Source organism: Lissotriton vulgaris, chromosome 7, assembly GCF_964263255.1.
Source record: "Lissotriton vulgaris chromosome 7, aLisVul1.2, whole genome shotgun sequence".
Classification (NCBI taxonomy): Eukaryota; Metazoa; Chordata; class Amphibia; order Caudata; family Salamandridae; genus Lissotriton; species Lissotriton vulgaris.
Genome location: NC_141695.1, coordinates 475650123 through 475665802, shown reverse-complemented (window position 1 = coordinate 475665802; position 15680 = coordinate 475650123). Strand labels below are relative to the sequence as shown.

Below are 15680 nucleotides of genomic sequence, written 5' to 3'. Positions count from 1 at the left end.
GGGTGTGAGGATGGAGCTCGCTTTGTTGAAGATGTGGTGGGGGCAGGGGTCTGACGGTGAGCCGAAGTGGATTGTGTTAATGGTCTTGATAGTGTCTTCGAAGATGACGTGGTTCCAGGAGATCAGGTGACCGGTGTGACTGGGGGGCGGTGAGTCTGGGGGTGTTGGTGGCTGTCGGAGAGGTCTGGGTGTTGAAGCTGTTGTAGATGTCTGCGATCTTGCGGTGGAAGAAGGTAGCTAGAGAGTCGCAGAGCTCTTGTGATGGCGGGATCTCGTTGGAGCTGGAGCTGGGGTTGGCGAGTTCCTTCACAATGTTGAAGAGCTCTTTGCTATTGTGTGCGCTGTTGTCGATGCGTTCCTTGAAGGAGGTCCTTTTGGCCTTTCGAATGAGTTGGTGGTGTCGGCGACTGACGTTTTTGAGGGCTGCATGGTTGTCCAATGTTTGCTTGTGGTACCATTTCTTCTCTAGTCTCTGGTAGGTCTGCTTGGATGCCTGGAGGTTTGTAGTGAACCAGATGGCTCTTCTGTCGGTGCGTCTGTTTGAGGGTTTCTTGATCGGGGCGAGAGTGTTGCCGCAGTTCCCGATCCAAAGCTTGAGGTTGCGGGCGGTTGTGTCGGTGTGGTCGGACGGTGGGTCTCAGGTGAGGGTGGTGGTGGTGAGGTGGTCTTCGGTGATCTTGTTCCAACTGCGGTGGGGGAACTCTTTGCTGATGATTGTGTGCAGTGGTTTTCTCGAAGGAGAAGTGGATGCAGCAATTATCGGTCCAGTGGTGTGGCTGATGGAGACGTGGCTGCTGGCGGAGAAAATGGCTGCTGGCGGAGAAAATGGGATTGAGCGTGTGTCCGGCGGAGTGGGTGGGTGCCATGACTAGCTGTTTGAGGCCGAGGTCGGAAAGGTCGTCCAGTAGTGTGGTGGAGTTGCTGTCGTTGGTGTTTTCGAGGTGGAAGTTCAGGTCTCCGAGGAGGATGTAGTCTGTGGAGGCCATGGTGTGCGTGCTGACGGCGTCTGTGATGGAGTCGATGAACTGTGGCCGAGGTTCGGGGGGTCTGTACCCGAGAGTTCCTCTAAGGGTGGTGTTGGGATCGATGTGGATCTGGAAGTGCAGGTGTTCGGCGGAACTGAGGGTGTCTTCGGTGTTGGTCGAGATTCTGAGGGTATTTCTGTGGACGAACGAGATTCCTCCTCCCGGTCTGTTGGTGCGGTCCCTGCGGGTGATCTTGTAGCCACCCAGGATGGCTATGGCAATGTGGGGTGCCGATGAGGAGTTCATCCAGGTCTCCATCAGGAAAGCGACGTCCGGAGAGGATGAGTCCAGTAGGTCCCAGAGTCCGACAGCATGCCTGTGGATGAGCGGGTTTTGAGCAGTAAGCATCTGAGGTGGTTGTGGTCCGCTTTGGTGGGATGGGCAGGACGTGCAGGCGTGCGCTGGCAGGTGGAGCTGCAGTTTCGGCAGGTGAAGGGTCCGTTGGTGAGTTTCGAGGTGGCCTTAAAGCAGGTGGAGGGTCGCTGGCGTTGAGTGCATGGAGGGTGCTGGTGTCGTAGAGGCGTCTGGGGTCGTGGTGCTCGCGGGGACCAGGCGGTCTGGCGCTGGGCACGGTCCAGGCACGGACTGCGCAGTCCTTACCTTAGGCGTGACCGCACAGCGGTCACCATGATGTAGGGGAGGGACGAGGAGCTGAGAGGTGGAAGCGGGGCAGTAAGGGAGGGGTCAATGGCGGTGGGAAAATTGAGGGGAGATGAGGGGGGACACCAGCCCACAGCAAGGGCTGAAGGGAAATAGAAAACAGAGTGAAAAATCAGCCAAAACTACACTACAGATACAATATTAAAACACAAGGGACTTGAGACCAAGTGGCAGACATGCCAGGCTACAGAACAAGAAAGAAAGTAAGGCTACTACCTAAAGGTAGAGGAGCCAGGTTGGTAATGGTAATGCCATGCGGTTCTGTTTCTGCTTTTGGCAAAATTTTAGCACAGTTTCAGGAACCTAGGACTGTTGACTATTGTTAGTGTGAAAACAGCAGCCACACTGTTTACTATAGCTGTAAATTGCAAATTGAAGCATCAAAATCGTCCTAGAATTTGGTACTCACTTGGTAAATCATTCTTACTGGCTAATGCCACGCTGGATCTGCTGAGATTCTGGCAATCAGACTTTTCATGGGCAATCTGGACCGTCACATCCGGAATGTGGTGCAGATTGTCTGTTGCAAAAATAAAAAGGCACAAAATATTGGTCAGTACCAACATTATTCAAGGTTTATATAATTACTGTGTGCAAAATTCCATCCACAGGTACATTTGCAGAATGTCAGCCAATGAAGTGACAGAGCATAACATTCAATTCATGATACAACTGGCACCCAAAGACAGATATGAATTCAAAGACTGACAGAAAAAAGTGGAATGTAGCTGTACTAATATGAAAGCAAAATCCTGTTCTTGAAAACATAATTCGTCACAGGCAACTGGTACTCAACAATTTGCATTTTATTCACACACTGCCTTTTCTAAGAAACTATCTTAATGAAGGCACCAAGGAAAAGGTGGGATTTAAAATATTGATCAGTTTGATGATTAAAAGTTAGACGGTAAGATATAAATAGTATGATGTTGCATAAAATGTTAAACTGATCAAGAAAATAAAAACATTCTAGTAGTTGTTGTGCACAATTGTACAGGTAGTGATTGCGTTGGTGCTCTCACGCCTAGACTTCTCTAGTTCCCTTCATATTGGGCTACCTCAGGCCTTGCTCAACCGTTTGCAAATGGTTCAGAACCAGGCGGCAAGATTAATTCACAAACAGCCGAGATGGCAATCGGCCAGGCACTCCTTGCAAAAACTCCACTGGCTGTCCATAGCGCAACAAGCTGCCTTCAAGACAGGCTGCTTAGTCTTCAAAGCACTGCATTGTAACAGCCCAAAATTTCTCCGTAGTTTGATCACAAGCACGTCCCTACTCAGAATCTCCGTTCAGCCCACCTTCACTTACTCACCACTCCGACCATCAAGCTGAAAAGGTAGGGAGGCTGCAGGCTTTCGTTCCTTGCATCCATGCTCTGGAACTCCCTCCCCCTCACAATTAAAACCTGCGACAACTTATTGGGCTTTAGAAAGGCCTTGAAAACTTGGCTATTCGTGCAATCCTGCTAACCCGGTCTACCGCAACAATATCATACACGATCAGCGCCATGAAACGTTTGGTGACAGTGCGCTTTACAAGCTACTATTAACTTAACATAACAATTAAAAAAAAAATACAATACCAGCAAAAATACTGAGAGTGTGAATATGAAGAAGGTGCTGACACACAGAATAAGACTAGCCCAAAAGAATAGTCTTCCTTCAGATCGGTGCCACAGAAAGGGATGCTAAAAACAATAATGCAAATGGGAGGATGCACAAGAGAAACATCCAATGGAAAATATCCATGTCGTCTCAAACACTCGATTTTTCGCCCATAAACCATTATTACCCCAGTAAAAAACCTTCTACAGAACGCTTAGTGATTGTTGGGAATGCAAGCAAACAATAATTCCTTTGAAGACCATCTACAAAACTTTCTGAAACTCAAGTCATTTTGGTCAAAAACAAGAAATTCAAGAACTTACCACTGATCTGAGGCAGGATACTGTACTAACTCCATTAAAAGACCACTGAATTTATGTTCACCAGTTTAATCAAGAATCGCTGACAGTTAGAAGAACATTTCCTAATATGTTAACTTCTGTGGACTACTACAGAATCAATATGGAAGCGGAAGACCCCGGCCTAAGCAATTTATACTATTTGAACCTCGCCTTAAAACAATACACCAAAAATGCAGAATCAAGTACACATCAAACAAATACCTGCATTATAAAATAACTTACTTCCTTCATAAACTTACAAATTTCGAAATTTTAATGGGAAGGTTGGATCTTTTCAAAATGTGGTTTAACTAGCATATCACTTTTGTCTTTTTTGGTCCTAATGTATGCTCTCCTTTTAGTCTTTGCATGTATGTGCTTCAATTAGGGAAATCAATCGTCTATACTACATTCCATTTGCTGAACTTAGGCTGCTCCCACAAAAATACAATTCAGAATATCTTCACATTTAGAGAGCATTTAAAAATGTTCATCGTTCCTATTTTATGTATAGTTTATTAATCTGCTGATATTATTTAATTTTCAGAACAGTCCGTGGACCGTCCGTGGACCCAAGTTAAAAACCAGCTAACTCTTGCCCAGTCTCACTGGTGGAAAGCCTTTGGGCGAGCACATACAAAAGAGAGCACCTAGAGACAGCAAATACACCATTAACTTATAATCTTTAGAAACCACTGCTTATGTTTCTAAAAAAAAATTGAAAAAATAAAAACACCCCAAGCAATATTATCTCCACTTCTTTGTCAAGAGGAATTTGTAAGCTACTGTGAAAGAAGCAAATCTGTCTTACGCAGACCAAAACAACAACATTCAACATATTTCTCGTGCTTTTTCACCTTGTTACAAATGTGCAAAAAGTCAGTAAAATCTACCAAAGAAGCGATGCAAGGACAACAGACTAACGTGCACTGCTAGAGAAACCCTCCCTGCTCCGTTACCCCCACCCCCGCAACAGACTCTCAAAACAAATGCTTTTCCCTTTCTTAGACAAAAGCTGTAGTCCTATTTTTGCTTTTTTGTACCTTCAGCAAGAGCTTGTAGGGCTTCTAATCCTGAGGAACCTCTCCCACTGCAGAGTTGGTGCTCATCAGGTACACCTGTTGATGTACCCATAGATGGGCAGACACTGTATTGGTTTCCTCATATCGACTCTGGTGGTAGCATCTGGAGGTCTTTGAGCTGAGTTAGCTACAACTATTTGACTCCAGTCTATAGTAAATCTAGTGGCTAAGTCCCCTCCAGGTTTGTGAAATGTTTGCAAACATTATGTGCATATTATTTGCAATACTAAGCATGTGACCATAGGAAATTTAGGTTTTCTAGTAGTACCCCGGTCTTTCTGGTTTCCCTTAGCTGATTGCATACCTCGGTATGTTTGATGATCTACCACTTAAAAGATGGAAACTAGATGCTTCATGGTGACAAAAAAAAAAAAAAGAATAGATATATACCAAATTCTTCCTCTTCTGGTCTGTGTTCCTAAGACTAGATGGAATGAGGATGCAAGGATTCAGAGCCGGCCAACTGGATGCTGTACCTCACCAGTTACACGTAAGCAGTGGCAACCACAACGCATTCTTACTAGAGAGCGGAAGGTGCCCTTCGCAGAAATCCCCCTGCGGTCAGAAGCTCTACTCCAATCTTCTTGGTTCAACTTGATTTATTTTATTTACTTCAGTGTGCAGACACCTATTGGCAGTGGGCTGCTGCCCAACATCTGGGATTCAGAAAAAATATATGGAGCTTTTCTCCAGCGTATTGGCATACTTGCGTGGACTCTGTTAATGATGTTCCCAGAATGTGCGAGACCGCATGCTGCCCGTATCCTGAAATTCATGCTGAATCTATGCTGAACTACCTGCATGGAAGATCCCAGCAATCTAATGAGTCAAGTGATACAGACAGTGTTTTGAATTCTTCTTTACTCCTCTCAAAGACCACAGGAAGGCTGTTTGTCAAAACAACATCTTTCAAAAAGGAGGGAGAAGGAGGATACGGCTAGGTTCAACCTCCTAAGTTTAAAGTACAACACAAAAATTCATCTATGATGGACCGTGGGAACCCAGCCAGAAAGAGTTTTTAGGTTTACCCAGGTTTTGGGTGTACCTTTTCAGAAAAGAAAAATTCTTTTCTTGAGTCCCCTCACTCACCCAGGGTTGCCCCTAGGTGACATGCTTCATCATTGGGGCCATCCAAAGCATCTACTGCTTGGGGCGCGGTGCGACTTGCGAAAGAGACGTAGGAACACTGGTTTGTGAATCTATGTGTAGTGCAGTGTATGGTGGAGTGGTGATTTGTGCTAGTTAAAAATACCTAACTAGTAAGCTAAAGTTTTATTCCTGCTCCTAGCTCGCATGATAAAAAGGGGGTAGATAGAGGAAAAATAACTTATGTGGTCATGATCCCTAACATCCTCTAGACATGTTTCAAGGTGTCCACTACACCTTTTCCTCAGGACAACACGAGGGCCATCCCCATGTGTACCACGCCTGTGAATAAACCTAAATTGAGGTAGTGGAAAAAAAAAATGTATTATTTTTTTTAGAAAGAAAACACACCTAATGTGTGTGCTTTATATTTATACATACGGTTAGCGGTGTACCCGCATTATCTGCATTGTTAGAGAGAAACACAGGTTTGAAGGTTAATATATACATTGCCTGCCCTTTTGGGCAGGTCCTGTTTAGCAATGGCTGATAAATGTGGTTTAGTGCCTATACAAATTAAAACAGTGGTGCGTGCATTAGTGCTCCCAAAAATAAACAAACAGCTCCTCATGCAAATGAGCAAATGGTGTAATTCGCTGTCTTTTGATTCGGAAGATGGAAGATCTAAATGCGGGCAAAACAGGAGTTAAACCGTAATGCCGGTATTGCCATCTCTCAAGGTGCAGCCTGTCCTGGTGGAAAATATTGCTGGGAGATTAAGAGCATTTACTTGTCTCAGGTTAAACAGTCGGAGGGCAGCCGAGACAAGTAAGTGCTCTTAATCTCCTAGCAAAAGACAGCGAATTACACCATTTGCTCATTTCTTTTTTACACCAACAGGGTCAACAGGCCCCTCCACCCGGGCAGACCACGGGGCATAATATTGCTAACTGATTAGTACGTTTTTCTTCTGAAAACAAATTAATGTTTAATGTTAAATGTTACATGTTGTGCATGTGAGTAAGTGTGTCCAGTGAAACGAATGTTTTACAATTTGTTTGCAAACAAATTCCTCTATACAGGAACACCAATAACGGCCACAAATGCAACACGAGAAGCTGTTTGTTTATTTTTAGGAGCACTAATGCACGCACCACTGTTTTAGTTTTGTATAGGCGAAAAAAAATCACATTTATCAGCCATTGCTTGAAACAGGACCTGCCCGAAAGGGCAGGCAATGCATTTATTAACATTCAAACCTGTGTTTCTCTCCAACAATGCAGATACTGCGGGTTCAGCGCTAACCGTAAGTATAAATATAAAGCACACACACTAGGTGAGTTTTCTTTAAAAAAAATTCACCACCTCAATTTAGGTTTATTCACAGGAGTGGTACACATGGGGCTGGCCCTCGTTTATTCCTGAAGAAAAGGTGTAGGGGACACCTTGAAACATGTCGACAGGATATTAGGGATCATGACCACATAACAGTTATTTTTCCTCTATCTACCCCCTTTTTATCATACCAGCTAGGATCAGGAATAAAACTTTAGCTTACTAGTTAGGTATTTTTAACTAGCACAAATCACCACTCCACCATACACTGCACTACACATAGATTCACAAACCAGTGCTCCTACGTCTCTTTCGCAAGTCGCAGCACGCCCCAAGCAGTGGATGCTTGGAATGGCCCCAATGATGAAGCATGTCACCTAGGGGAAACAATGGGTGAGTGAGGGGACTCAAGAAAATTATTTTTCTTTTCTGAAAAGGTACACCCAAAATCTGGGTAAACCTAAAACGTTTTCTGGCTGGGTTCCCACGGTCCATCATATATGGATTTTTGTGTTGTACGTCAAAACAACATCAACAAGTGTACACACTGCCTGGTGAGCACCCTTTCTACCTCTGCTAACTTGTTTGGCTTTGTACGATGGCACTGTACTACCAGGTTATGACATTCGTTTTTCTTGGCTTGATCTCAAACAGGAGAGGACGGAAGAATAGGTTGTAGGATTAATTTAAGAATGGGAAACTCCTGGATATTTCTTTCATGAATTTGTTGAAAGCATCATATATTTAATCACTGGTGGATTGCTTGGTCACTGTAAGGCATTTTTTCATTTGTTTATATAAATTCAAGAATCGGTTACAGTTTGAGCCACTATTAATTGGCTCTTGGCGTTTAAAAAATTGGGTCACTTTTGCCTTCTAACATCACTAGCCTTTTTTGTCTTTTGTTACGTTATGAATGCCACACGTTTGTATATAACAATTTCTGTAAATTACGCTATAAGCTATAAAAGGATAACCTTTGATGCACAAATGGATTTCCCATGTCTAACATAGAGCACAATTGCATGAACAGTTGGGCATTTTGCTTAGAGTGGCACTCACCATTTTTCATTTGCACTTTCTTTTCCTGATCTTTTTGATGGAGAGATATTCTTATTGGTTTCAAACCCTCCTTGTTTCCTTACTTTGTGTGGGAAAGTGGCTCTATATATACTGGACAATAAGGAAGTACAGTCTGTATAGACTCCACAAACCCCAAAGGTGTAACAGAGGTTAAAGTCAGGAATGACCTTACTCTCCAAAGTGGTAGCTTGGTCGAGCAGTAAGGCAGTACCAGAGGGCAGTGCAAAGCATTTGTTGTACACACTCAGTCAGCAAAAGATTTCACACACTCAAAGACTGAACTCTAGCCAATGGTTGTTATATCCAAAGATATCGTTGTTTTATTTTTAGAACCAGCAGGCATACAAATATACTTTGCTAGGTATGAATACTTTCATGTAATTACTTTGCAAGGAAGCAATAAGGTATATGAACACAATTGGTACAGGGGTTGCTGAAGGCAACACAAGTCTAGACACACTTTAGCATTGAGCTCAATGGATTATTATCATAAAAGTACAGTTAATTACAGTGTAGATTACTTTAGTAGTTCCAGGTCTAAATCCTAGATTCAGTCCTGGGGTCTAAGCTGAAACCAGATTAGCAAAAACGTTTTAGTTACTGTAATGACTTTTCATGAATATAAAGCTGTTTTATAAAGTTAAAACTTTGAAACCTTTTAATGTAAATCTGACAATGTTATTCAATGGGAGAAAATTCAAGTTGCAGGTAAAGTACGATTGCGTTACTTTTGTAATCCAGCATTGGTCTCCTAAGGCCAGCACTGGGGTCTAACTTAAAACAGGTAGGTAATTGCATTTCAGTATTTCATATGGTTTTCAAAGAATATTTCAAGTTTTCAAAAGTAGACACTTAGAAGAAATTTCATAGAAAAGCAGACAATGGGTTCCTATGGAGAAAATACAGATTACTAGTAAACCCGGTAAGGATTACTTTTGCGGTTCAGTACTGGGCTGAAAGGTACAGTACTGGCTTCTCCCCTGATCACAGGTGAGTACTTCGGAATTCGGCTGATTTTGTATGAATATTTTCAGTTTTCAAAACTTCACACTTAGAAACTTTGAGTCAAAATTGGTCAATGTGTACAATGGCAGGTAAGTGAGTTACCGGTTTCCAGGTGAGTACTTGACTGGTGAAGTTATAGTTCTGGGCATAGACTCAGGAGTCCCCCAAGGTCAGGTAGGTACAGTTGGTTCAGCCCCAGCAGCACAGGGCCGGCCGGGTGCAGAGGTAGTTAGGCCCAATGATATCCAATGAGGGAAAGGGGGCCTTCGGTTGGTGGCTGCTGGCTAGCAGGCCACGCGGCTGTGGGAGCTGGGCTCCTGGTCACTTGCTCAGGGCAAGGGGGAAGAAGTAGGATAGGACAAGGGTGGTACAGCCAGCAGCACTCGGGCGGCTGGGTGCAGGGTGCTTTTGAGCCGTCGTACGCTCAATGTTATCCAATGGAAAGGTCAAAAAGGAACAAAGACTGCAGGCTCTGGGACAGAGACTCTCCAGGGGCGACCAGCACTTCGAGGGGTAAGTTGGGATCTTGGAGCACAGGTAGGTACCCCAGAGGGATGCACAGGGGGCTGTAGGGCGCCGGGTGCAGGGGTGTCTTTGGGTGTTGGAAAAGCGTACCCTCAGCTGGTCGCGGTTGGGGTGGCCCCTGGTTCTGAGTCTGCAGGCATTGTCTGGTTCGTCGGGGAGGGTCTTTGGGCACTGGACTTCAGGTCCCAGTCGCCAGGGGGACGTCCTTGTGGTCTTGGTTCGGTTGGGCCCGGCCCGGGCTCGGCAGGTGCAGAGAGGGCTGGTCCGGAACTTCCTGGCTTGCACCAGGTGGGTTGTTGCAACAGAGCCTCTGCTGATGGGAGTCCCAGTCTTAAGAGGGTCTAGGCAGGCAGGTCCTCTGGGTGATCCAAGGTTGCGGTCTGCAGGAGTCGCAGAGATTAGGCAGGAGCAGGTTCCAGGATCGACAGGCCGGTAGGGCTGGGGCCAAGTCAGATGTTGTTGTCCTGTTAGCAGCTGCACGGCGGGTCTTCTTCTTCTTCATCTTCTTTCTTCTTTTCGTATCGGGATCTGAGGCAGGAAGGTTCAGGGAGCCCCTAAATACTGAATTTAGGGGTGTTACAGGTAGGGCAAGGACAGAAACCAATGGGTCCCTGTCCTGGGGTGAGTACACCCCCTAGCCTACTCATCTCGTGAGGGAGGGGGGCAGGAGCTTAGCTGGGATTGGGTACAATCTACATCCACAAGATGGCCGGAGCCCGGGGTCGTGCTTCACCTCGTCTCCCCCACCTGAGGGGTGGGGTTGGCACAGGCTGGCACACCCCACTTCCTGACGCAGTTTTTCCCACCAGAGTGTGGGTCAGAACTGGTGGGGGCCGGTTGCTGGGTAGAGCAAATGGTCTGGAGAAGCTCACAGAAGTGGCATGCCTTTGAAGCTTCCCCCTGCCCATCCTGGGGGAGGAGACCTAGCACCACACCTAGGACGTGCATTGTTGCAGGCCCAGGAGAGCTGGGGGCTTTCCACCCAGGGGTCCAGCAACATGTCTGCTGTGTGGCAGCCTCTGCAGCCACTCACCCCAGATGTGGATTGGAGGTTAGGGTTTCAGAGGGCATCTCAGTTTAGCCATTATGGTGCTGGGGAGTTCGTAATGACAACCTCCCAGCACCATATACTCTTAATGGCATCACTGCACCTACAGTTCCCAGGAATGGCCTGGGCACTGTAGGGGCACAGGGCTCATGCACCTGTGCCCACACCTCTGGCATAGGGCACCCAGCTAGAGGGGTGACTGAAGTATGCCAGGACAGTGGGTTCTGTGGGCATGGGACACAGGGATGTGTGCCAGGTCGACTCTTAGTTTAGTTCTGTACTTAGGCACTCAGCCTGCAAAGGCAGTGTGTGGGTGCCAGGGTACAGGGTCCCTAAGGGTGGCACAATACGTGCTGCAGCCCTCAGGGGTCTTCTCTGGTCACCATGCCCTGGGTACCAAGGGTACCATTTACTAGGGGCCGACTGGTGGCTAGAGATGCCAATTGGGTTTCTAGTTTCAGCACAGTTTTAGGGAAAGAACACAGGCCCTGTGTACATGGTTGGCGGGAACCCAGGGCACACTCAGTCAAAGCACATCAGCAGTTCAGAAAAAAGTGGGCAAAAAGATGGCACTTTCTCACACTTTGTTTCTAGCTTCCCCTGAAGAAGGGATGCTGTAGTCCCAAAATGTATTGCTACATAATTTGCAGGAGTGATCTACATAATAGTTAAGAATAATAATATTATTTTATAATAAATGTAAATTGATTGTCAAGATTCAAACAAACATTCTCCAAAATCGTCCACATAGGGTTCCAGATACCTACTTTACTGCGGTTGAAGGGGAGATACGTACGCTACTCTGGGATGGGAAAGCCCCGAGGATTGCGCTTCAAAAATTGATGAAGCGATGGTATGATGGAGGCATTGCGTACCTGATATACGGCTGTATTATTGGGCCTCGCAACTGGTGACTGAACAGGTGGCAATATGCCCCGCCGGGTGACCCGGCATGTGCTCTAGATAGGTATCAGATGGATAGATCTGGTTATCTTGGGGCGCTTTACTCTCACACTAAGAAGCCACGATTTAAAGGTCCCACTCAGCACACATTGCAGATCTGGAGGTTAGCTAACTCCTTTTGGGTTGGACGGGAGTACTCACTAAAGCAACGCCGCTGTGGTATTCGCAGAAATTGGGTATGCTCTGCCATCATCCAGGATTTGATCGGTGGGATATGATTGCTATTTCGTCAGTCTGCGACATGATCAAGGGTAAGATTCTTTGGTTTGAGGAGCTACAGAAGGCCTATCAGTTGGCGCCAAGTGAGATCTTTCGTTATCTGCACATACGTCATGCTTTGATGACGGCGTTTCCCAGTGGTGTGGACATACCGGAGTCGTTCCCTCTGGAAGATCGTCTGCTAGATGGACAGTTGCATAGCAAGGCGATCTCACTCACCTGAATGAATGAATGAAAAGCAATTTATAATGCGCAACTTTGCCCAACGGGCGTCAAGGCACCTATAAGAAACTTAGTAATAATGTGCCTGATTCCTTTGCGAAGCTTAAAGAGAAATGGGAGGGGGACCTTGGGACGATTGAAGAAGAGGATTGGAGGCAGGCGCTAATGTCATCAAGAGAGGTTGCCATCACACTTAGATTCCGACTTATCCAACTTCATATTCTACACCACTCATATTTGACTGGGGTCACTCTTGCGAGGATTGGGTCCAGGCCAGATGATCTGTGTCTAAAGGGCTGCCGACAGTCGGCTACCTTTTACCATATGATATGGGAATGCCCGCTGGTGCAGAGTCGATGGGACAGAATCACGACACATATGCATTCCGCGCTGGGAAAGCCACTTACTCGGACGCCGGGCCTGCTTAAGATATGGGAGGCGACGGACCTTACGGAGACAGAGCAGCAGTTTGTAACATTAGGATTCACACTATTTCATTGCTAGGGGATAGGGCGGAGCGCGGCCTCCTGTACTGGCGGTCTGGCAGAGGGAGCTACATAGATGCATGATAGCTGAGAAGGAAGTGTTTGTTGCTAGGGGGTGCCCGAAGAAGTGGAACAGGAAATGGTCCAAATGGAACTTGTATAGGGGGAAGATTTGCATATCGCCTGTAGTGGAACTGGAATTGCGAAGGCACAGAGACGAGGAGCAGAATGTTTAATATGATGCTTAATGTAACTTGCATTGTGAATTGTATGAGTAACAGTGTAATTGTCTGTCATTCTTCCAAATAAAAATACTTGTTTTTTTTTTTTTTTAAGATTCCAAACAAATTTTTGGTGTATTTGTAAAGGGTCAGGTACGTGCAACGCCGAGGAAGAGGGGTCAGGACTCAGGGAAGTATGGTCTAACGAGGCAGAGTCAGGGAAAAGTGCTCTTAAAGATGGTTTTATTTTTAGATAAGCTTTACGCCTCTTAGCAGTCACACGTAATTTGGCAAAGTCCGAGGTCTCCGTCCTGACACCTCTCGTGAATCCGGAATACTCCAGAATGCAGTCCTTTAACTCGACCCTCGCGTTGGTTCAGAAGGCAGGTGGAGTCTTCAAGGTAACGTGGACTCGTCCGGAGGTGTCCCAGAAAATAAAGAGAAAAAAGGCACAATCACTGGTACGTCCGTACACGATTTGCCAGGGCCCGGGGAGTGAGGGAAACCAGTGCTCATTTAACTAAAGCCGTGCAATAGTGCTCGTGAGGGGGGAGGGAATCTATAGGCTGTACACTATTTACACCGGGTCTCTCAGCTTGCTCGTGTCGCTCCTCCCCACCCAGCCAGCCACAGAACCCCGTACCTTGTCCAGCCACGTTCCTCCCGTGGGACCGTGGCAGGGCGAAGCGCCAAATCGGTGGCCTCCTGGCTTGTCGCTCTCAGCTGGGCTCCGTCCTCGCTCTCTTCCTCCGCCTTCGCAACTCGACTCCGCTTCTCTCCGTCTCCACTCCAACACTCCTGTCGCCTCCAGGGAAACGCCGTCCGTCGTCTCCTTCTCCCTTCCGGCATTTGACTCCTCGATGCTTGCAGGGGGCGTGTTTACGCCGGCTCGCAGTCCACAGTTAAAGGGACCGTCTTCTTCTATCGGAGCATAGTGCCATACACTATCGGTCTCCTTCGTGCCCCAATCCTGCAGACCGGCTTCTTCAGACAGCGCAGGCATGGCAGGAGGGGACCGCGGGACAGCCGACCACCAATCCTCAGGTCCCGTAGCGGTGGCATCAGTCTGTATGAGGGTGACAGAAAGGGGGGTCAACGGTAGAGCAGACCATCCGTCTGCGGTTACAACGTTCCTGTCATCATCCTGACCCGCCTCCCCGTCACACACCTCCCCTCCTGGACTCTCCCGATCGGGGAGAGGTTGCACTCTGGACAGGTAGTCCGCATTCCCGTTGTCGTAACCCTTCTTGTGAACCACAGTAAAGGAAAACGGTTGGAGGGATAGAAACCACCTAAGGACCCTTTGATTGAGGGAACGGTTGCGGTACATCCAAGTCAGTGGGGCATGGTCCGTGTGAAGGACAAAGGGGCGGCCCTCCAGATAATATTGCAGTTTTTCCACCGCCCACTTAATGGCGAGGCATTCACGTTCCACCGTGGAGTACTTTTGTTCCCTCGGGTATAGTTTCCTGCTCGTAAACAAGATAGGGTGCTCCACTCCGTCCCTGTCCGTCTGAGACAAGACAGCCCCAATGCCGGTTTCCGAGGCATCTGTGGCGAGTATGAAGGCTTTGGAAAAGTCCGGGGACATCAGAACGGGGGCCGATGTGATAGCTTCCTTCAATGACCGAAAGGCCTCCAAGGCCCCCTCGGGGGCGTTCTGGAACTCCCTGACCTTCACGTCTTTGCGTAGGAGGTTCGTCAAAGGAGTGGCCAGCTCAGCGAATCTGGGGATGAACCTCCGGTAATACCCGATCAGTCCTAAGAATGCGCGCAGCTCTCTTTTGTTGGTGGGGAAACCGGTGTCTCTAATGGCTCGGACTTTCTCGTCTTGGGGAGCGATGGTACCCTCGCCCAGCACGTACCCCAGATACTTGACTCTGGTGAAAGCCGCCCGGGACTTCCTCGCGTTGATGTGGAGGCCGGCTTCCTGCAGGGCCCTGAGGATGGCCTGTATGTGTCGTAGATGTTCATTCCAGGTTTTACTATGGACGACTATATCGTCTAGGTAGGCAGAGCAAAAGGTTGGGAAAGGCTTGAGTATGCGGTTCATAAGACGCTGGAAAGTGGCGGGGGCGCCATGAAGCCCGAAGGGGAGAACCTTGAACTCAAAAAGCCCTTCGTCCGTGATGAAGGCAGTCTTTTTCCGGTCTTCCATTCGAAGGGGTACTTGCCAGTACCCCTTGGTCAGATCGATGGTTGTGATGTAAACCGCTTCCCCGAGCTTCTCGATTAATTCATCGACCCGGGGGATGGGGTACGCGTCAAAAGAGGATATTGTGTTCAAGGCCCGGAAGTCCATGCAAAAGCGCTTAGTGCCATCCGGCTTGGGCACCATGACTATTGGGGAGGCCCAGTTGCTGGTTGACGGTTGTATTACCCCTAACTCCAACATGTCTCTTACTTCCTGTCTTACTGCCTCCCTCCTGGCAGCGGGGATTCGGTATGGCCGCTGTCGCACTACCTTCCCTGGAATCGTCTCAATCCTATGTTCTACCAGGGTGGTTTTCCCCGGTAAATCCGAAAAGACAGTCGTAAAGGGGGTCAAGGTGGCATGTAGCTCCCGTTGTTGCTTGTCCGACAGTTCCGGATTAACGACTAGGTGACGTAGGGTGTTTTCCTCCGTCTGTTTATTCGGGATAGCCAAGTGAACCCTCTGAGGAGGTGGACCAATCCACTTTTTCAGGATATTTATGTGGTAGGTCTGAGTTTTTGCTGGGGAGAGTCTTAGCCTATATGTGGTCTCACCTATGGTGTCTACTACTTCATAAGGAC

At 47.4% G+C, this 15680-nt stretch overlaps 1 protein-coding gene across 4 annotated transcripts in view; it reads right to left on the bottom strand.

The window, feature by feature from the left end:
* The window catches only part of LOC147701906 (uncharacterized), a 213347-nt gene that overhangs the window by 50274 nt on the left and 147393 nt on the right, over window positions 1-15680 (bottom strand). For all 4 annotated transcript variants that reach the window (XM_086930539.1, XM_086930540.1, XM_086930538.1 and 1 more), the window contains one exon: window positions 2095-2205. In XM_086930539.1, the coding sequence (XP_086786665.1) occupies window positions 2095-2205 (111 nt within the window). The remainder of the gene's footprint in view (window positions 1-2094; window positions 2206-15680) is intronic.